This window comes from Hippopotamus amphibius, chromosome 16 (genome assembly GCF_030028045.1).
Source record: "Hippopotamus amphibius kiboko isolate mHipAmp2 chromosome 16, mHipAmp2.hap2, whole genome shotgun sequence".
Lineage (NCBI taxonomy): Eukaryota > Metazoa > Chordata > Mammalia > Artiodactyla > Hippopotamidae > Hippopotamus > Hippopotamus amphibius.
This window is the reverse complement of record NC_080201.1, coordinates 60,201,722-60,223,524: the sequence shown is the minus strand read 5'-3', so window position 1 is coordinate 60,223,524 and position 21,803 is coordinate 60,201,722. Positions and strand designations below refer to the sequence as shown.

Genomic DNA, 21,803 nt, shown 5'->3' with positions numbered 1-21,803 from the left:
TGTGATGACACGAAGAGTCAATACCATCGAAAGGAAACTTTTATCACTTACATTTTTCAAGAGAACGTGGCACATCATGCTGGGCAGGGCCAAAGGGGAAGCACCAGGGTTTGCTCAAGAAGCAGGAGCTGCTGGGAGGAGGCCTTAATTGGGGTTTCCATGGGAAAGGCTAGGCTGGGCAGGGAAAGTTCTTTAGGATCTGCTCATTTGAACAAATCTGGTGGGTTTTGGGCTTCAGGTGTAATGTTTTGTAGTCTGTTCCCTGTTCGTGGGTGACTTAGGGTAAGGGAAATAGTGACTTGGTGAGAGAGGGGTAGGTAAAGGGGTGGTTGGGATTATGGGGCTAAGGATTGATTGATTTGCATTGGAAAGGTGAGGTCCTGGCAGAGCCCTTTTCTGTCTCTAAGAACTGGCTGACCTTGGGAGGCGGTGTCTTTTTCAGGCCAGCAAGGTTTTTAAGATGTTCAGACATCACCAGATACAGTAAATAAAGCATGGTTATTGATTTTGCAGTCCCACTGCCTGTGCCCTGTTTCTGAAGTGCGTCTCCCCTGCTTCTGTTCTTGGCCCTGCTTCAGCCCTTCTCTCCCACCTGGCTCCTTTCTCTGCATCCCCAGCCCTACAAAGGGGCTTCTCCTCTCGTGACCCAGAAGTTACCTGTTAACACCTGAGTTACTGGTCTCCAAAACTTCCCTATCAATGTGGACATGCTCACACAGCAGAATCAGGACTAGAGCTCTTCTTCCTTGGTTCCAAGTCACCTACCTCATGATAATTAGCATAAAATATCACAACATTTCATTATTTGAATGCAGTATTAAGCGAGAATAATATAATATAAACATTGATCTTACTGTTTAGTTTTCCTTTGAGCATTTCTAAAGCAAAATGATTTCTTAATCTACAATTAGTTTTGATTGATCTGTTAGAAATAAGGCTTCTTCTTCCTCTTCTTCTTCTTCTTCTTCTTCTTCTTCTTCTTCTTCTTCTTCTTCTTCTTCTTCTTCTTCTTCTTCTTCTTCTTCTTCTTCTTCTTCTTCTTCTCCTTCTCCTTCTCCTTCTCCTTCTCCTTCTCCTTCTCCTTCTCCTCCTCCTCCTCCTCCTCCTCCTCCTCCTCCTCCTCCTCCTCCTCCTCCTCCTGCTTCTTCTTTTTCCTCTTCTCCTTCTTCTCCTCCTCCTCCTCCTTCTTCTTCGGCTAAGAGTCAGGCGGGATATTAGTTCCTCAAGGAGGGATTGAACCTGCGCGCCCTGCAGTGGACTGCAAGGGAGGTCCCACAACTAAGTCTTCTTGTTTATTCACTGTTTTTTCATGCCTATCTTAAAGTGAGCAAATATGCAAATTTAAAGAGTACCATTGGATGTTTATGTGTGTACACATCCTGCTTACACCACCAAGTTCAACAAACAGATTCTTCCCACCTACACCTGGTGGTCAGGTCACACTGTCAGAACGAAGGGGGTTGGGCTGTGGTAGGAAGGTGGAGGAGCAGTTCTCACATCTCCCCTGGAGGAGAAAGGGGTGGGCAGCTCAGGGGGAGATGTGCCAGGAGGCGAGACAGCCTGGAAGGTGAGGGGAAAGGCACCCATGTCTACAACTTCCTAGGGAGGACCCGGAGCAGCAAAGACAGGGTAATTGGGGGAGATAAACAGGGTCAGTTATGTGGAGATCTGAGACCAGGCTCTCCCCTTTCCTGTCCCAATAGATCCGTGTGCCAGTCTTCATGCTTTCCCTCAGTATTAGGGTTATAGGTCATCCATTAAAATTTTTTTATAAGTATAGTTAATTTACAATGCTCTTTTGGTTTCAGGTGTGCAGCACAAGGATTCAGTTGCACACACATATGTTCTTTTTCACATTTTTTCCATAATGGTTTATGCCATACACCACGATGAATATAGTTCCCTGTGCTTTACAGTAAGACCTTGTTTATTGATCCTATATATAATATATTGGATATATACTAGTATATAAATGTATTAGTATGTATCCTACATCTAATAGTTCACATCTGCTCATCCCAAGCTCCCAATCCATCCTTTTCCAACACCCCTGCCCTCTAGCAGACACAAGTCTGTACTCTTTGTGAGCCTGTTTCTGTTTTGTACCTAAGTTCATTTGTGTCATAGTTCAGATTCCACACATAAGTGGTATCATATGTTGTTTGTCTTTTTCTTTCTGACTTACTTCACTTAGTACGAGATTATCCATGTATCAATAATTCACTTCTGGTTTTGCTATAGTTTTTGTCTTTAAAATGGTATTTTACATGTGCCGATTCCTCCAGTTATGTATTGACTGTAAAATATGGTGATGTTGCATGTGTTTCCAAATTTTGTCTGTTTCCAAAGAATTTCGATATGAATGTGGTGATGAAAATAGGAGGACTAGCACTATTTTCCTGGTGGGTATGGAAATGCTTCATCATAAAGTAGGCATATATTTAGTTCTAGAAGGTACCATCAGAGTTCTGTTGAATCGTCAAATGAACTGACTCGTACATCCCACCATCATATATGAGCATTCTGCTCTGCCTACACCCTTAGCAGCACTTGTATTACTTACATGCTCCGTTTTGAGCCTTGCAATCCATTTGCAGAATATCTGTACTTTTTAAAAAAATAAATTTGTTTATCTGCCTATTTACTTATTTACTTATTTATTTATTTATTTATTTTGTTGGCAGTGTTGGGTCTTTGTTGCTGCACACAGGTTTTCTCTAGTTTCCGCGAGCGGGGGCTACTCTTTGTTGTGGTGCATGGGCTCCTCATTGTGGTGGCCTCTCTTGCTGGGGAGCATGGGCTCTAGGCACATAAGCTTCAGTACTTGTGGCACATGGGCTCAGTAGTTGTGGTTCATGGGCTCTAGACAGCAGGCTCAATTGTTGTGGCTCACAGGCTTAGTTGCTCCGTGGCCTGTGGTATCTTCCTGGGGCAGGGATCGAAGCTGTGTCCCCTGCATTGGCAGATGGATTCTTAACCACTGTGCCACCTATGAATTCCCTGTCATTACCTTTCTAATTTATTTCCTTTATGTGTAGTTATGTTGAGACATTTGAATATCTTCTTTTGTGAAATTCCTGTTTTGCTTCTTGCCAACTTAAAAATAAAAATCGGGCAATCTTTTCCTTATTGCTTTGAGTTCTTTATTCTGGATGTGAATCTTTTTTCAAATTGAAGTATAGTTGATTTATAATGTTTTGTTAGTTTCAGGTGTATAGCAAAGTGACTCAGTTATATACCCATATATACATATATTCTTTTCCGATTCTTTTCCATTATAGGTTATTACAAGATATTGAGTAGAGTTCCCTGTGCCATCCAGTAGGTCCTTGTTGGTTATCTATTTTGTATATAGTAGTCCCTATATATATTAATCCAAAATCCCTAATTTATCCCTATAAATTGTGAGCCCTTTAAGTTTTTTCCCCTGCTTTTCTCTCTGTTCTTTAGTGCGCAGGAGTCTAAATTTGTTTTATGAAATCCAGCTGTTAGTGTTTTCATTTATAGTTAGCGCTCTTACTCTCCAATTATGAAACCTTTGTATATCTCAATATCTTTTTAAAATTCAAGTATAGATGACATATAAATGTATGTCACTTTCATGTGTAGAACAGAGTGATCCACCACCAAGTACATTACCAAATGATCACGCTGATGGGTCTAGTAACCATCTGTCACCATATAAAATGATGGCAGTATTATTGCCTATATTCAATTGCTGTAGCTTTGTAATATAGTTGGAACTCAGGGAATGTGATCCCTCCTGCTTTGTTTTTCTTTCTCAAGATTGTGTTGGCTATTTGGAGTCTTTGGTGGCTTCATACAAATTTGAGGATTATTTGTTCTACTTCTGTGCAAAATATCATGGGCATTTGGACAGGGATTGTATCAAATCTATAGATTGCTAAGGGTACAATGGACACTTTCACAATATTGATTCTTACACTCTGTGATCATGGTAAATCTCATGATTGATTTCTTTGTGTCTTCTTCAGTTTCTTTTATCAATGTCTTATAGTTTTCAGAGTACAGATGTCTCTCATCCTTGGTGAAATTTATTCCTGGGTATTTTATTCTTTTAGATGCAACTGTACTTGGGAATGTTTTTAAAACTTTTCTTTCTGATAGATCTCTTCCTGCATCTCCTCAGCACTAAATACAAGGCTATTTTGTGTAAGTGTTGTGGACAGCAGGAGAAAGTGGTCCTTGAGGACAGGAAACAGCTTGAATCAGATATCAGGTATCATGTTGCAAACACTCAGGCTTCATTCTCACCATAGAAAGTCTTTTCCTGGATGTCTGTCTCTCATGTCCATGTTGCTGGGGCCAAGAGGCATCTCCCAAATCCTCATCCCAATGTCATGGGATCCAGAACTTTCAACAGCGTTTCCTTTCTGCTCCACAAGAGGGAACCTCCTGGTTTGCATTACTTTATTATCCAGTGTCATTTTAGTTTCCTCTTCATCTCATCTTCCAGAAGTTTACACATCCAAAAGTATCATTAGTAGTTTCATGTCATGTGACTACCCCCTCAATACAATGTTTTTCTTAAATTGTTTTTCAAAATATATGTATGATATACACACTCCTTTCACTCGTATGAAATCTGTAATTTTCTCGAATGTGGAAATGGTTCCTTCATTTCTCCAGTTTAATTGTTTGCATTATTGTACTTTTATTAGGATGGGCATTGTGTCCCTGAGGTGAACTAGTCTGGCATGGTACCTGGCCCCAGGGTCCAGATTTCCTGGCACAGGTTATGGGGGAATTTTTCTCTTCTGGCCTTCTGTCTCTCCCTTGTGGCTTCGGGCTGCACTTTCCTCCCCTCTCATCTACCCCCATCTGTTTCTGACTCCCAACATCCAGGACAGAGCATGTGGGTGAGGGGAGTGAGGCTGTCTCTGGAAATCTCCCACTTGAGAGCTGCCTCTAGTGTCAGTGGTACGAAGGCTAGAAGATTCTTGACTCTATATCCTGGTGCACATGGGAAACATTTTCTCTAGATGAGTCACTATCTGATAAAAACATAATGTAAGGGCTTCCTCGGTGGCACAGTGGTTAAGAATCCACCTGCCAATGCAGAGGTCACGGGTTCGATCCCAGCTCCAGGAAGATCCCACATTCCACGGAGCAACGAAGCCCTTGTGCAAAACAAAAACAAAAACAAAAACATAATGTAAGCTTCTTATAGGAGCTCTAGGTGTTATTTAGAATTTTCTAAATATCATGTGAAGAAAAAAATTTAAAGGTGACGTTAATTTTAGTAATATATGTTATTTGGTGAATATATTAAAAGTCTGTTGTCACATAGAGAAGAGACCTATTGCCAAGGGTTAGGGTGTTTGAGGAAGGATGGATTGGGAGTTTGGGATTAGCAGATGCAAACTATTATATATAGAATGGATAAACAAGTCCCTCCCGAATAGCACAGGGAACTATGTTCAGTATTCTGTGATAAAACATAAAGGAAAAGAATGTGAAAAAGAATGTATACATATATATGTATAACTGAATCACTTTGCAGTACAGCAGAATATAACACAACATTGTAAATCAACTATACAAATAAAATAAACATATATAACTACTGTCTCAATTTGTAATCATTATACAATTTTTAATGTGGTAGTGTGATGTGATTAATATCGTGAAATATATATTTAGCCTTCTTCCTGTTTGTGGCACAGAGCTTATAAAACCCGTGGCATTTCCTAAGTGCTGAGAGTAAAGGTGTCTTTTGTCATGTTAACCGGGCAATTTTTGAAAAGTGTGCATGGATATGGACTGGTTGCTGAAGAATCCAACGATGTGATTAGAGAGATGGAACTATCAATTCTACCGCCTTAACCTCTGGGAAGAGGAGAAACGGTGAAAGTTGGATCAATAACCAATGGCCAATGATCCAATCAATCATGCTATGTAACGAGGCCTTCTTAAAAGCCGAAAAGTGTGCAAGTTCAAAAAAACTTCCAAGTTGGTGAAGAGGTGGAGGATGTGGGAGAGGGATAGGTCTGGAGAGGACATGGAATCTCCATGCCCTGACCCATGTCTTGCCCTATGCATCTCTTCCATCTGGCTGTTCCTGAATTGTATCCTTTGATAATAAGCCAGTAATCTATGAAGCGAAATGTTCCTCTAAGTCTGTAAGCTGCTCTAGCAGATTTATTCAACCTGAGGGGTGAGTTGTGGGAATCTCTGATCTGTCGCCAGTGGATCAGATGTACAGGTAATAACCAGGAGTGGAACGTGGCCTCTGAAGTTGGGAAGGGAAGTCTTCAAGGACTGAACTCTTAACCTATGGGATCTGATGCTACTTCCAGATAGACAGTTTCAGAATTGAGTTGAATTGAAGTGAAGTCTTGAGCACGCTCCAGGTGTCTGAGAATTGCTTGTTGGTGGTGGGTGAAATTATACACCACGTTGGAATTGGCCTCAGAATACAAACATAGTTCACATTCATTGCCTCATAATAAGTCTGAAACTCCAGTGTGTGTTTAACCCTTATAGCACTTCTGTAGCCCCTTATAGCACCCGTCCTTATAACCACCTTTCAAGCAGCCAATTTTCACATGTGGGGATTGGCTGCCATTGGTCATGGCTGCTCTAGAACATGCATCCAAGGAGTGCAATTGCTGGGTCCTGATGCAAGCACATCCTGAATTTATTAGATGATGATGTTTTCTTCTCAAGTGCTCGGATAAATTTTCTATTTTAACACGTTCTGCTGAAGACTTTCACTAACACTTTGTGTTTTCGGATACTTTAATAGGTGCCAACTTGAAGCACATACCCGATTATTGTCTTAATGTGCACATTCCTGTTTGCAGTGAGGTGGAATAGCGTGTTATGTGTTTGCTGGCTGGTTGTATATTGTCCTCTCTGAGGCTCCTGCTCAAGCAAACTCATTTTTCACTATTTTCTTTTTCTTATGTATTTGTAGAAATTCTTCTTATATTCTGAACACTGATACTTTCATGGTTATCTGTGTTGCAAATATCTTTTCTCACCTGACGGCAGATGATTCAGCACTCCCCAGGATGTCTTTTAGGAAAAGTTCTTCATTTTAATATAGTCCGAGCTTTCAGTGTCTCTCTTTATAGATGGTGCCATTTCTGTCTTGTTCAGGAATCCTTGCCTAGCACCAGTTCATGGAGACATCCTGCTACATTATCTTCTACCAGCTCTATAGTTTTGTCTCTCTAGAACAATAGGTCTTCAGACCATCTGCACTTGTGCTTGTGCGTGGTATGAGCCAGGGGTACAATTTCATTGGACTGTGTTCCGATCCCTCGTTGCCCACAAAGTTGTTGAAAAGCCTATCTCTCTGTCCCTTCTTTGTATCACCTTCTCTATCACACATGATGTTTCCTGTGGTTGGGATTTATTTCTAGGTTCCCTACTCTGTTCCATTGGTCTACTGGCCTATCCCTCTTTGAATACAAAAGGTTTTTTCTATGATGTTGTAATATATCTTCATATCTTGAAGGGCCACACCTCACACATTGTTCTTCTTCATGGTAACCTTGGCCATCCTTGGAAATGTCTACTTCATTATAAATTTTACAATGGAGTTATGGAGTTCTACAAATATCCCCTGGGGGATCTGGGGACATGTTGTTTTGATACTGCTGATTAATTTGGGTAGAATGGACATTTATACTGTGTTGTTTCAAACCCATAAGGTGACATATTTTTGTGTTTATTTACATCTTTAACGTCCTTCAAGACCGATTTAAAATTTCCTCCATTGTGGTTGTGCACATTATAAATTCGTTATTTGCTTTTCTAAAAGTTAGATGTATTCCAGGTTTAACCTAATCTTTGATGCTTTTATCAATGGCATCTTATTCATTCATTTTTATGTTTATGTTTTTAATACAACTGTTTATGTATTTATTGGCTGAATTGGGTCTTTGTTGCTGCGCAGGCTTTCTGTAGCTGGGGAGTGCAAGGGCTACTCTTCCTTGCGGTGCTCAGGCTGCTCATTGCGGTGGCTCCTCTTGTTGCAAAGCACAGTCTGTAGGCTCACGGGCTTCAGTAGTTGTGGCTGGTGGGCTCCAGAGCACAGGCTCAGTAGTTGTGGTGCAAGGGCCTATGTGTGACTCCTGGGACCTTCCCCACCAAGGATAGAATCCGTGTTCCCTGCATTGGCAACTGAATTCTTAACCACTGCACCACTAGGGAAGACCAAATGGCATCTCATTTAAAATCCCACTTTCTTATTACTGAACTGGAAATTCAATTGATTTTTAAAATTTGAATTTGTCTCTAGTAATCGTGCTCTTTCTTTAAGGTCCCAAATTTGTCTGTATATTTTTCGATTTTTCTATGTACATAAACATTTATGAAGGGAAAATTCTTTTTTTTTTCTTTCTTTCAATTCTTATACCTGTTTTGTATATTTATTGCCTTACCAGGATAAAACGTATCTTACTTCATGAAGTATGATGTTTTTTGAAGAAACCATTTATGTTTTTAAGGAACTTCTCTTTTATTTCCAATTGGCTATGAGTTTTATCCTGAAGACATTTGAAATAATTTTTTTCTTTCAGGTCCTGAGATTTAATCAATCAAGGGCCAATCGTGAAAATAGTAGAGAGAGTATATATTTTGGCCAAGGGAATTTAGCATAAGTAATGTATTAAGCAGGTGTTCAAAGGCCAATGGAGTCTTTGAACAAGGGAACACTGCCTGGTATCCTTGGACCACTCTAATCTAAGGCCCCACCATGAGATTTCTTATAGTTATATACATATGTGTGTGTGTGTATATACACACTCACATATATATGATTGATATCATATATATGATAGTTATATATATATGATAGATATTTTCATGTATATATTTCCATTGAAGTATAAAGATAACATTATGCTACTTTCAGGTGTTTAACATAACGATTGGATATATGTATATATTCCAAAAAGCTCATCAAATATCTCCTTAACATCTATCACTATATATAGCTAAAATTTTTTCCTTGTGATGAGAACTTTTGAGGTGTACTCTTTTAGCAACTTTCAAATATACAATACAGTATTATTACATATATTATTATAGTTAACAGTATTATTATGTTTAATCACGATGATATACATCACATCCGCAAGATTTATTAATTTTATTGCTGGAAGTTTGTACCTTTTGACCACTTTTGCCCATTTTGCCCATGACCCCAATCTCTATCTCTGGGAACCACCACTCAGTTCTCTGTATTTATGAGTTTGTTTTACTTCTGATTTTTTTTTAAATTGCACATATATATGAGATAGTATGGTATTTTCTCTCTCTGACTTATTGCATTTAGTGCCATCCCGTCATGGTCCAAGGAAGAGTTGCAAAATCAGGATTTGCTTCTCTTCTATGGCTGAAGAATACTCCAAGGTGTACACATACCACATTTTCTTTATTCGTTCACCCATCGATGGACATATGAGTTGTTTCCATGTCCATGGTAAATAATGCTTCCATGAACATGGGGGTGCATGTATCTTTTCAAATTGTTGTTTTCATTGTTTTAAGATAAATACCCCATGTGAAAGTGCTTGATGGTGCTATTTTTAGTTTTGAGGAACCTCCATACTGTTCTCCACAGTGGCTGCACCCAAATTCACGTTCCCACCAACAGTGCACAAGGGTTCCCTTTACTCCACATCCTCACCAACCCTTGTTGTTTCTTGCTCTTTGATAATCCCAGCTTGAGGTTCACTAGACCACCAGCTGTTGTGCATTTGTGCTACACAACCATGTGGAACATGGCCCTCTTTAGTCCCTGATTTGTCCAGGAATGCTCCCTGCAATACGTGAGGAGTGAGGGGACAGAGCTCGTCACCTCTTGTTCACCTGGACCCCGCAGTAGGGTCGTCTAGACCTAGGTTCTGTGGAGCCTGACATTGATACAAATGTTGAGATCCTGCTTTAAGAAAAAAAAAAATTTAACTGAATACAATAAAACTGTGGCACCCATATACAAAATGGGACACCCAAGTCATCTGTTTGGCCCTGAAGTGTTTACAGGAACTGAGAAAAAAGACCAAATCTTAGAACAAAAGGTGCTCCCATATCACCTATGGATCAGAAAATGCCAAGTGTTCTAGGAGTTGTGAGTCAGGAACTGGGGATGAAGACCAAATATATATATTTATTAAAGGTCACAATGTCACAAGCACACATCTGAGTTTCTTTTGAAGTAAGAAAACACATTTCATCCAGCACAACAGTGAAAACCCTCAAAACCACAAGATAAGACAATCCAGAAAAATTACGGATGACTTTACTTAGTAGTAAGGCACCCCTGTCTATCATGGCTGCATAACACCTGCTCCCCATACTTTTGGACTGTTCCTCATTGATTGCCTCTTTTTAGGAGAATAATCATGTATAACAATAAATACTAATATTCTACTAATAAATATTATCTATTGTAAGTAAATTCTATCTAAAACACAGAGAAGAGAACAAACATACAGTATTTCCACTGGCACGATTGATGGAAATTTCTTTTTATTTTTATAGTTTAAGAAACTACTAAATATAAAAATATGATTTCTATGTAAATATAACAGAAGCTTCCTTTGAATCCTACAGCTTGTTACTGGGAGTATCTAAAATGGTTAAGATCATTGTCCAATTTGGGAAACCTTTAGGAAATTTCTTCCCTAAAGAGCAGTAAGATTACAGGTTATTTCCACATATGGTTTGAGTCCTTACTGGCTTTTTTTTTTTTTTTTTAAGAAAAAGGCAGTGCAGAGGGAGGTGTCCTTAACTGTGTTTCTGTGTGAGGTCTAGCCTCTTGGGGTGCCCACTGAATGGGGAAGGGCCTCCCTGTCCTCGCCCTGTTTTGGGTGGGCCTCTGCTCCACGGCTGGTCCCAGGAGACCCCTAGATGCATGAAGACCACCACCCCCGTTTGCCATGTTCTGAAAACCCTGCAGAGCAAAGGAGCTTTTCCTGTTCAGCTTTCTTTCCTGGGTTCCACCCACCCTCCACCGTATTTGGCTCTGGAAACGTCTTTCCTGCCCCAACTTGAACGGTTTTGAGAACATTTTCACTCTTCTCTTGCAGAATGTTCGGAGTCTTTCTGCCGCAGGGTGGGTCCCGCAGATCAGCAGGGAGGGACCCCGTTTCTCTTTTCTGGTTGCGGGGCTCCCGGGCGACCCCGCTGTGGCCGTGAACATCCCTGGGCAGGTGGTCATTTCAGAGCCACGTCCGGGGAACCCTCTCAACTCTGGGGCCTCAGGCTCTTCCCCTGCAGCCTCGGGCGGGGGGAGCGGCTGGGACGGCAGGACTCGTCAGCCCCCACCCCAGCCCCGCGGCCTGGGGCGTGCAAGTTCCCCTTCTGTGCTTGGCCAAGGCTGTCTCTCTGTCACCCACGGGCTTCCTGTTGGGCTTCCTCCGTCCCTCCCCACATTCGGGGCGCTTCCCTCCCCGACGGAGGGACCCTGACCCGGGCTCTGCGCTGGCGGATGCGGACATGGTGCCCCTGCTGCTGCTGCTGGCCCTGCTGTGGGGGGGTGAGTGGGCCGAGGGGGGAGGGGCGGCACGTGTGGGGGAGGGGTTGGAGCTGCCGCTGAGCCGCTGTGTCCCCCCAGGGTCCCTGCAGAGGGATCGAGGGTACGAGCTGCGCGTGCAGGAATCAGTGACGGTGCAGGCGTGTGGGGGCGTCCACGTGCCCTGTTCCTTCTCCTACCCCTGGAGTTCATGGTATTTCCCTCCCGAACCCTACATCTATTGGTTCCGGGAAGGGGACAACGTAAACACTGAACCTGTGGCCACAAACAACCCAAACAGACGAGTGAAGCCAGAGACCCAGGGTCGATTCCGCCTCCTCGGGGACCCCTGGAAGAACAACTGCTCCCTGAGCATCAGAGACGCCAGGATGAGTGACACAGGAGTGTACCTCTTCCGAGTGGAGAGAGAACCTGGTGTGAGATACACTTACAGAGATAAGAGGCTGAATTTGCAGGTGACAGGTATGGCAGGGGGCCTAGGAGAAGACCCTGAGACGTGGAGATCCCAGTGTTAGGACAGGAACAGGACATAGAAACCCTCCCTGCTCAGTGTCTTGGGGTTTAGGGGTTCAGAAGAGACACAGGACCCCGGGGTGAGCTGTGGCCCTGAGGCACTGGTCCCTCTCAGGATCACACGCTGGATGCCCACCCCTGGGCCCAGGCATCTCCCTCTCTCCTCCTCAGTGCCAGCAGGGAAACCCAACATCCACTTTCTGGAGCCTCTGGAGTCCGGCCGCCCCACAAACCTGACCTGCAGCCTGTCACTAGTTTGTGAAGTGGAGCAGTTTCTCCTGTTCTCCTGGGTGGGGGATGCCCTTGATGCAGTGAACACAGAGGCCCTCCACTCCTCGGTGCTCACCCTCACCCCGAGGCCCCAGGACCATGGCACCAACCTCACCTGTCGTGTGGAACTCCGAGGAGCTCAGGTGACCATGGAGAGAACCATCCGACTCAGTGTCTCCTGTGAGTGAGGAGTGGGGCTGGGTCCCTGAGGGCAGTGCTGTGTGTGTGTGTGTCTGTGTGTTTGTGTGTGTAGGAGGTGGGGAGAGAAGAAGAGCCAGTTCACCCTGTCATGGATCTGAGCCTTGGGAGCCTAGGTGGGGACTGGCCATGCACAGCCATCCCCCTTCCTGGTTTCCTTCCTTGGGTGCTGGGTCCATTTCCATCCCATGCCTCACCTTGAAGCAAGGCCATATCTTTCTATCCCAGATGCTCCGTGGAACCTCACCATCAGCATCTCCTTCAGAAACGTCACAGGTAGGGAAGGGCCTCTCCTCTCCAGGGCTGCGTCCTGTTCCTGGGACCCCCTGCAAGCAGAGAGGTGGGGATTAGGGCTCGAATGTGATGAGATATGGGAAGAGAAAAGATAAAAATCACCACCACACCTCCCCCACCGCCCATGTACTGGTCCACACACACATGCAATACACACCTGCAGACATATATACACATACAGACACACACATGCATGTATACATGCACACACATGTACACCCATACACATACACATACACAAGTGCACACACACACAGGCACATACACATACACAGCACACGTACACACACGCACTCACTCCAATCAAAGCCCATTTCACCTCACCATGGTTCTGCTCTGAGGTTTTCCTCCACCAAAGCCTCCTTAGTCCCAGTTCTTGCTCCTTCACTGAATCCGTTTCCCAAGCCTGGAGGCTCTCTGTTCTCTTTCCACCAAACAGCCCAGGCATGTCCCATTGAGACACTGAGACTCCCCTGAAGGTTTGAGGCCCAGACACGGTGGGTTAATGTCCTTAGGGTGTGAAGGTCTAGCCTTGGTACCCACACCGATCCAAGCCAGTGGGCCAGGGGAGGAGAGGGAGAGGCCACCTAAACCCTGGGAAGGTGGGAGGGATGAGACCTCAGCCTCCACAGGTCTCTCCTGCATTTTCCCCAAAGCCCTCAAGATTCTGCAAAACACCTCATCCCTTCTCATCTCGGAGGGTCAGGCTCTGCAGCTGCTCTGTGTTGCTGACAGCAACCCCCCTGCACAGCTGAGCTGGTTCCGGGGGTCCCCAGCCCTAAAGCCCACCCCTATCTCCAACACCAGGATCCTGGAGCTGCCAGGCTTAGGAGCTGCAGAAAGAGAATTCACCTGCCGAGCTCAGAACACTCTGGGCTCACAAAATACCTCTCTGAGCCTCTCTGTGTTCTGTGAGTGTGGGGTCCCCTGAGGGCAGGACACCTGGGTCCAGGGGTCTGGAGAGGCACTGCTGACCCTTCTGCTCCCTCCCTACAGACCCCCCGCAGCTGCTGGGCCCCTCCTGCTCCCAGGAGGAGGAGGGTCTGCACTGCAGCTGCTCCTCCAGAGCCCAGCCGGCCTCCTCCCTGCACTGGTGGCTGGCGGAGGGGCTGCTGGAGGAGAATTTCAGCAATACCTCCTTCAAGGTCACCTCCAGCTCCTCTGAGCCCTGGGCCAACAGCTCCCTGAGCCTCACTGGGGGGCTCCGCTCTGGCCTCAGACTCACCTGCGAAGCCCGGAATATTCACGGGGCCCAGAGCGCCACTGTCCTGCTGCAGCCAGGTCAGGGGGCTGGTTGGGGGCAGAGGCTTAGGGGGAAAGGAATTAAGATCCTAGAAGGTGATGCTGGGTGGGAGAGGGGCTGGAGCCTGGACAGAAGGTGAATGCTAGGACAGGGGCCTGAAGTGGCTCTCCAGCAAGTTCTGCAAGGAGGTGGGAAGGCCCAAGACCGAATCTTGGGAGTGAGGTCATCTCACAGGCCTCTTCTCTGCAGGGAAACCGGCATCCCTGACGGGAGTGGTTCCTGCGGCTCTTGGAGGCGCTGGTGGCATGGCCCTGCTGTCACTGTGTTTGTGCCTTATCTTCTTTTGCATGTAAGCCTGTGTTGTTGGGGAGGTAGAGGGAGGTGTGTGGTAGGGAGTCCAGAGAGAGGTCACTTAATCCCAGAAATGCAGAGCTGAGTAGACTAGATCCAGAGAGGGTCTTTTTGGTTTTGTTTTGTTTTGTTTTGTCTTTTGGTGGGGATGGGTGACAGCTTTAGTGAGTTATAATTCCCATGCATTTAAGGGGTACAATTCATTGGCTTTTAGTCTGTTCCGAGTTGTGTGTCCATCACCATGATTTTGGCAGAACTTTTCTGTTAGCCCAAAATGAAAAAGAAACCAAAAGGAAACCACACCCCTTGTCATCCCATCTGCTCCATCCCCTGCCCTGGGCCACCACTCTTCTGCTTTCTGTCTCTCTAGAGTTGTGTATTCTGAACATGTCATAGAAGTGGAATCATAAAATATGTGGTCCCTTGTGACTGACTTCTTTCACTTAGCGTGATGTTTTCAAGCTTCATGCATGTTGTGGCATGGGTCAGTACGTCATTCCTTTTTATTTCCAAATGATGTTCCCTTGTATGAATGGACCACATTTCTAGTCATCTGCTCATCTATTGATGGATACTTTGGTTATTTCCACTTTTTGGCTATGATGTGCCAATAATAATAGCATTCATGTACGTGTTTCATGTGTAAGTGAGGTCTTCAGTGATGGACATTCAGTCTTGGCCAAAGTCCTGGTCATCCAAGAGGATGAAGCACTCACTTGCATGTCAAGAAGGCCTCCGTGTCCAAGTTGTCTTACCAGGAAGTGGGGGGCAGCTTGCCCATCTTTGCCCAAGCCGTCCTGGTTGCCGTACACTAATTTTTTTCTAGAGTGAAAGCCCACAGAAAGCAGGCAGCCAGCAGACAAGAGCATGTGGACGATGAAGACCCTGTCATGGGTACCGTTTCCTGGGTGAGTGATGCAGTCATCTGATTCTGCAGTGGAAGCCCTGGGCATGTGCAGTCGGTGGGTCCAGACTGAGCTCCTCAGCATTTCCTGCTCCTCCCTGGTCCCCCAGGCAGACATCTGGGAGTTGCCTTCCCTTGTGTTCTTCCTCTTCATCTCCCAGACCCAATGGTCCTCTGCTGATCACTAAGCCCACCTCACCTCTTTGCCGGATACAGGCTGCTAGAACCATCTCCTTCAAACCAGTAGCTTCCAGCCATTCTGGAGTCTCAAAGCTGTTGTTGGCAACCATTGCTTAGAGAATCAAGTCATAATCCTTTGTGTCATATATGAAGTCCTTCCTGAGATCTCCCTGATGGCTGCTCCAGCCCCTGGTCCTAGCCTAGGATCCAGCTACACTGGCCTTCTTTCTGCCTCCAGAGAGATCTACTCCCTTGTGACTTGGAGGCTTTGAATGCACAGTTCCTTCTACCTGAAATGCCCTTCTTTCCCCATATCGACCAGACCAGCTTGCCTCCTCCTTCTAGCTTCAATATCAACATCTCTTACTCTGGGAAAACTTTGTCCTCTCTTCCCTGTCAGTGTCCATCCCTCCGTTCTCTGTGTCCCCTGAGCTCTGTGTCCATCCCTGTGCTGAGGGTCACATCACACAATATCACTGCATTCACCCATCTCCACCCTCTTATCATATTTGTAAAGTCCCCGAGGGGGCAGGGGCTGTAATTTTCTCTCACTCTGTCCCAGTCCAGCGCGACCCCTCTTCCTTTTTCCAAAATTGGGCCTGTGTTGCCCTAAATGGAATTATCCAAAATGCTTTGTTCATGACCAAGCTGTTACCAATGAAACAAGCAGTGTTCACTTTTACTTCCTCACTGGTATTTATAATATAAGCAAGTGTAAACCTACCATCCAACCTAAGACTTCAAACATCGATGATCACTTTCATCTACCCGTGTTGCTCCCTGATCTTTCCTCAGTAGCCTCTGCTCTGACTCTTGTTGCTGGTGGGATCACATATATGTTTACCAAAAATATACACTGTGTCGTTTAATTGCTTCTGAACCTACAAAGGGCTGTCACTTTTCCATGTACTCTTCTCTACATTCACTTTGTAGATGCAACATCATGTCACAAAGAGTCATTCACATTTTGACACAAAGTAGCAGTTCCCCATTGTATAATAATTCATTTTATGATTACCTCTATTATCTAAGCTGATATTGATGGACATTTGAGTTGTTTCCAGGTGTTGTTATTAGGAGCATTCTTACTCCTGTCTCATTGTATTCACCCACAAGAGTTTTTCTTTAGCATTTCTTAAGATGTAATTCCTAGGTCATAGGGTATATAACGTTCACATTTACAAGTTCATGACAAATGCTTTTCCAAAGCAACTTCATTCAGTTATTCTCCTATCTGTGCCTATCAGATTCTGTTATCTACTATGCTGTTATCCATCTCTCTCTGCAACACTTGGTTTTCTCAATTTTTTTTTGATCATCTCCTGATCTCACTGTGGCGTTGATGTGCATTTCCTTGGTTAGCAATGACAATGAACATCTCTCTAAGTCTTCAGTAGCACATGAACACCTTCTCTATATAATGCCTGGTCACATCTATGGCTCACTTCCCTACTGGATGTTTGACCTCTTATTAAATTTGTTGAAGAGCTTTAAACATTTCTATACTTTTAATTTTCTTTTTGGTTATATACATGGTAAATATCTTCTCCCAGTATGTAGCTTATCTTCACTTTTTTAAAGGTGACCTCTGATGATGGTAAGTTCTTAATTGTAATATAAGCATATTCACCAATCTTCTCTTTTCTACTGAGTGCCTTTTGGGTCTCATTTAAGAAACTCTTAGGATTAGCAGGAGATTCAAGTATAGTTTCAACTAAAAGTTTTATGTTTTCCTTTTGACCTTTAAAGACTTCATCTACTGGGAGTTGATTTGTGTGTGTGGTGTGCAGTGTTTACCTGTATATGGACCTCCTTCATGTGTAGAATAGTCCTTCTCTCTGTCCCCTGTTGAACTGCCATGCCATTTTTACCATACATCAAAATCCCATACCTGGGTGGGCCTCTTTCTGTGACCTCTTCAATTCCAATGGTCAGTTTTATTGTCCCTGAGTCACAACCGTGTCACCATCAACAGAATCTATGAACTCAAAAATAAGTCCTGGTATCTCATACAGCAAGAACTTCTCCTGAATCTTCTTCAGAAGTTGCCTTGGCTATTCTTGGCCCTTTGTTGTTCTATTTAAATGTGAGAATCAGTTTGTTAAGTTCCCCAAAATACTTCTGTTGGAGTTTTGATTGGAATTACATTGAATGTATAGATCAATTCAAGAAGAGTGTACTTGTTTGTGAATACAAGTCTTCTAATCCACAAAAACATATCTCCATTCATTTAAGTTTTTAAAAAATGTTTTCCAGAAAGATGGAGAATTCCTTCCCAGTAAGGTCTTGGTCATCTTTTGCTCTTTTTCTTCCTAAGCACTAGTTATTGTTACTGCTGTAAATGCTATCTTTTTAAAAGCGCATTTTCTGATTGTTCATTGCTGGTAAGCAGAATGAAAAACAATTTTTAAAAACATATGAGATTGTCTTTGGTAATTTAAAAAATGACAAATTGTTTTTGGGTATCATTTAGAATCTTGCTGCTTTGGTGGCTGGAAAATTCTTAGATCTTATTCATAAGTTTGCTGAACCATTCTTCTTCAGAGGGAAACATACCATCTGAGAAAGGTATAATATCCTTGTTTTCACTGTCATGGCTGCTGAATCAAAGCAGCTGAATTTGATGCACATGCAATGTCATTTCCTTCAAGAATCAACTGGTCCTTTTTGGCTTCAGGCCCTGAAGAACAAACACCTAGCGTCCTTCAACCCTTGCAGATGTGCGAGGGTGAGTCAAAAATTATCCGCACTCTTTCTACAGACAGAGTGCAGATGATTTTTGATTCACCTTCATATTTTTCTTCTGAGAGGTTTCAGATTTGAACAAATGACTCCCTCCCCTGAATAAATGATGGGGCAGTGAGCACCCTCAGACGACTTCCTGTGGCAGCAGAAGTCCATGTGACACTTCAGATCGTGGGCAGGATGTGACTGCAGGTTGTTTGAACAGTGGCCAGTTTCCTTTCAATTCCCCACCATCTGTCCACACAGAGCTTCTCCTTTTCCTTTTGATGTTGATGGGGTGGAAGCCCTCTGCTGGGTTTCTCTAGGGTTTTCACTATAAATGTGTATCTCTTCCCAGTGACACCTTACCTCTACTGGGGTGTCATCTGTCTGGGTGCCAGGAATTATCTTTATTCTCTCAGTCGGTGCACCAGTGAGTGAAATGTAGTGACTTAGTTGTTTGATTGTATATTCTTCCACCTTGCTAGGCTTTCCTGTTAGTTCTAATAATTTGTATATAGACATGGAAGTTGTTTTTTGTTTGTTTCTTTGCTTTTTTATTTTTGTGGCCACATCATGCGGCATAATATGAGGGATCTCCGTTCCCAACCAGGGATCAAACCTGTGCCCTCTGCAGTGGAAGGGCAGAGTCTTAACAACTGGACTGCCAGGGAAGTCCCAACATGGAAATGTTTTTAATAGACCTTTTTCAATCTAATAAATATTACAGATTGGTCTTGGGTGTTACCAGAATCTTTGAGGATTTCAAATTCAGTGATCATATTATCTGCAAAATAATAACAGCTTATTTCTTCCCTTTGACCCTAATTAACAAGCATTTCCTTCTCTTTTCTTGTCTTAATATCCTAGTTAAGATTCCAAACCCAAATAGAAGTGGTGATCATGGGTATCCTTTTTTAGTCCTGGTTTTGAAGGAAAGGCACCGAATATTCCATTTAAGTTTAACCAACCCATTTCAGTTGGTTTTTGTTGTAGGTTTTTGTTGTTGTTGTTGTTGTTTGTGGTATGTATAACCTAACCTTCATACCTTCATCAGGGTAAGGAAGTTCTTTTCTGTCACTAAATAACTTTAAGTTTTTATCATACATCTCAGTTGAGCTTTTCAAATACACCTAGAGATATGATTTTCCTCCCTAAACTGTTACCAATGGTGAATGAAACAGTTAAAGATTTTCTTTTTAAAAAAATAATTAATTAATTAGTTAATTTATTTTTTGGGCTGTATTGGGTCTTCATTGCAATGCACGGGCTTTCTCTGATAGCGGAGAGCAGGGACACTCTTCATTGCAGTGCCCAGGCTTCTCATTGCCGTGGCTTCACTCTAGAGCACAGGCTCTAGGTGTGCGGGTTTCAGTAGTTGTGACACAGTGGCTCAGTCATTGTGGCTCGAGGGCTCTAAAGCACAGGCTCATAGCTGTGGCGCACTGGCTTAGTTGCTGCGCGCCTTGTGGCATCTTCCCAGACCAGGGCTTGAACCTGTGTCCCCGGCATTGAAAGACGGATTCTTAATCCCTGCACCACCAGGGAAGTCCTTGCTTTACTTTCATTTTTGTTTTATGGGACCCAAGCCCAGAATCCAAAATTGCCATCTCTTTTCTGGTTTCTGCATAAGCTATCTCATAACACACATTGAAGTTACAAATTTCCTTTGTTTACTTATGTCTAATCTAGTCCTCTGAGCAGAATGTAAGCTGCCTGAGGTCAGGGTCTAGGTTTTCTCACACAGTCCACCTGGTCCCTCGCCCAGGAATTGGCACAGGAGACACTGCCAATAACACAGCAGACCTGGGTTAGAGTCCTGGCTCTGCCATTTAGTATATGAGTGCCGTTGGGCAAGCTATTTTACCTCTCCCCACCTCAGTTTACCTACCTGTAAAATGGGGATATGAGAGTATCATTCATACTGGTTTTTTGTGAAGGTTAAATATGATTCATAATCCCTCGATATGGCCTAATCAGTCTCAATATTACAAAAGTGTAAATGAATGTGTGAATATTTGAATTCATAGGAAGCATGTGTGGAATAAGAGGATGAACGAATACCTGTCCCATTAGCCCAACTTTCCCTTGGGGCTTATGCCGGCCTTACTCCTACTCTGACTCTCTTTTCTTCCCTTTACTCAGGGTTGCAGGCAAAAGCCCTGGGCAGAGGGCCCCCCAGACCAGAGGTCATCCCCTGCAGAGGATGCCCTGCCCTCAGGGGAGCAGCAGGAGCTCCATTACGCCTCCCTCAGCTTTCACGGGATGAAGTCTTGGGAGACTTCAGACCAGGAGGCCACCAGCACCAGCGAGTACTCAGAGATCAAAACAAGCTAATTGGGACTCGCCCAGAGCTTGATCCTGGCTGGAGGAATCACAGCCTGTGTGGGGAAAAGGAGAAGCCAGGGGCTAGTTAATGAAGCCTTTGTGGCAATATTAGCATTATTGTATGAGTGTCCCCCAATAGGGCAGAAAGCAGGCAGGTGATGGAATTAGAGAGACTTGGGCTCACATGCAGGTTCCAGCACTTCCTAAGGCATCGTTAGCAAGCAATTCACTTCATCTCTTTGTGTCTAAGTTCTCCTTTCTGTAGTCGGAGATCATGTGTCCTACCTCAAAGTTCAGTGATCATTAAAGTAAGAGCACATAAAAATCAACCAAGAGTACCTTTTTTTTTTTTTTTTGGTTCTGTATATATGAGTTAGCATACAATATTTGTTTTTCTCTTTCTGGCTTACTTCACTCTTTATGACAGACTCTAGGTCTATCCACCTCATCACATATAGCTCCATTTCATTCCTTTTTATGGCTGAGTAATATTCCACTGTATATATGTGCCACATCTTCTTTATCCATTAATCTGTTGATGGACATTTAGACTGGAGGACACAGGGTTGGGGGGTGCCGGCGGCGAAGGGGAAGCTGGGACGAAGTGAGAGACTAGCATAGACATATATACACTACCAACTGTAAAATAGATAGCTAGTGGGAAGTTGCTGTATAACAAAGGGAAGTCAACTCGATGATGGGTGATGCCCTAGAGGGCCAGGACAGGGAGAGAGGGAAGGAATTGCGGGAGGGAGGGGATATGGGGATATATGTACAAATACAGCTGATTCACTTTGGTGTACCTCAAAAGCTGCTACAAGAGTGTAAAGCAATTATATTGCAATAAAGAGCTTAAAAAAAAATCAACCAACAGAGTCCCGTCACGTGGCGTGGGCTTAGCATCAGCTGGTTTCTCTTCCTTGAACAGAAACGTGCTCCTGGCAAGTTCTCCTGAGAGTGGGGGTAACTCGTGTTGACCTGAAACACATAGACCGCCAGATATTTCTCCAGCAAAGGTGGGTTTAGTTCCCATTAGCTCAGAACTGCAACTCGGGGTCTGCAACCATGGCGAGACTTGGGCAAGCTCCGATACAGTAAGGGAAGAAGAACGCCTTTATAGAGGGGCGATGAAATCTGGGGCTAGGGTGAAAAAAGAGTCTGTAGGCTCTTCATTGACTGAGTCCTTGCCAGGAAAGAAGAGGAGTCTTTCTTCTTCCTGTTGGGCTCTGCCATCTTCTCAGGGAGTGAGAGCTCCCCCTGCTGGTCTCCCGACTGTATTTAATTGA

The 21,803-nt window shown here is 43.9% G+C and overlaps 1 protein-coding gene across 3 annotated transcripts; it reads left to right on the top strand.

The window, feature by feature from the left end:
* Positions 1 to 11,475: 11,475 nt before the first annotated feature.
* Positions 11,476 to 20,876, top strand: LOC130838406 (sialic acid-binding Ig-like lectin 5). 3 transcript variants are annotated; one of them, XM_057711459.1, is made up of 9 exons: positions 11,476 to 11,515; positions 11,594 to 11,974; positions 12,197 to 12,475; positions 12,722 to 12,769; positions 13,444 to 13,698; positions 13,784 to 14,068; positions 14,280 to 14,379; positions 15,208 to 15,289; positions 20,335 to 20,876. In XM_057711459.1, the coding sequence occupies exons 1-9, from the start codon at positions 11,476 to 11,478 to the stop codon at positions 20,524 to 20,526; spliced, it is 1,662 nt and encodes a 553-aa protein (XP_057567442.1). In that variant the 3' UTR covers positions 20,527 to 20,876. The 3 variants fall into 3 exon arrangements, with proteins under 3 accessions (XP_057567442.1, XP_057567445.1, XP_057567443.1); XM_057711462.1 differs by lacking the exon at positions 13,784 to 14,068; XM_057711460.1 differs by lacking the exon at positions 15,208 to 15,289.
* Positions 20,877 to 21,803: the final 927 nt, after the last annotated feature.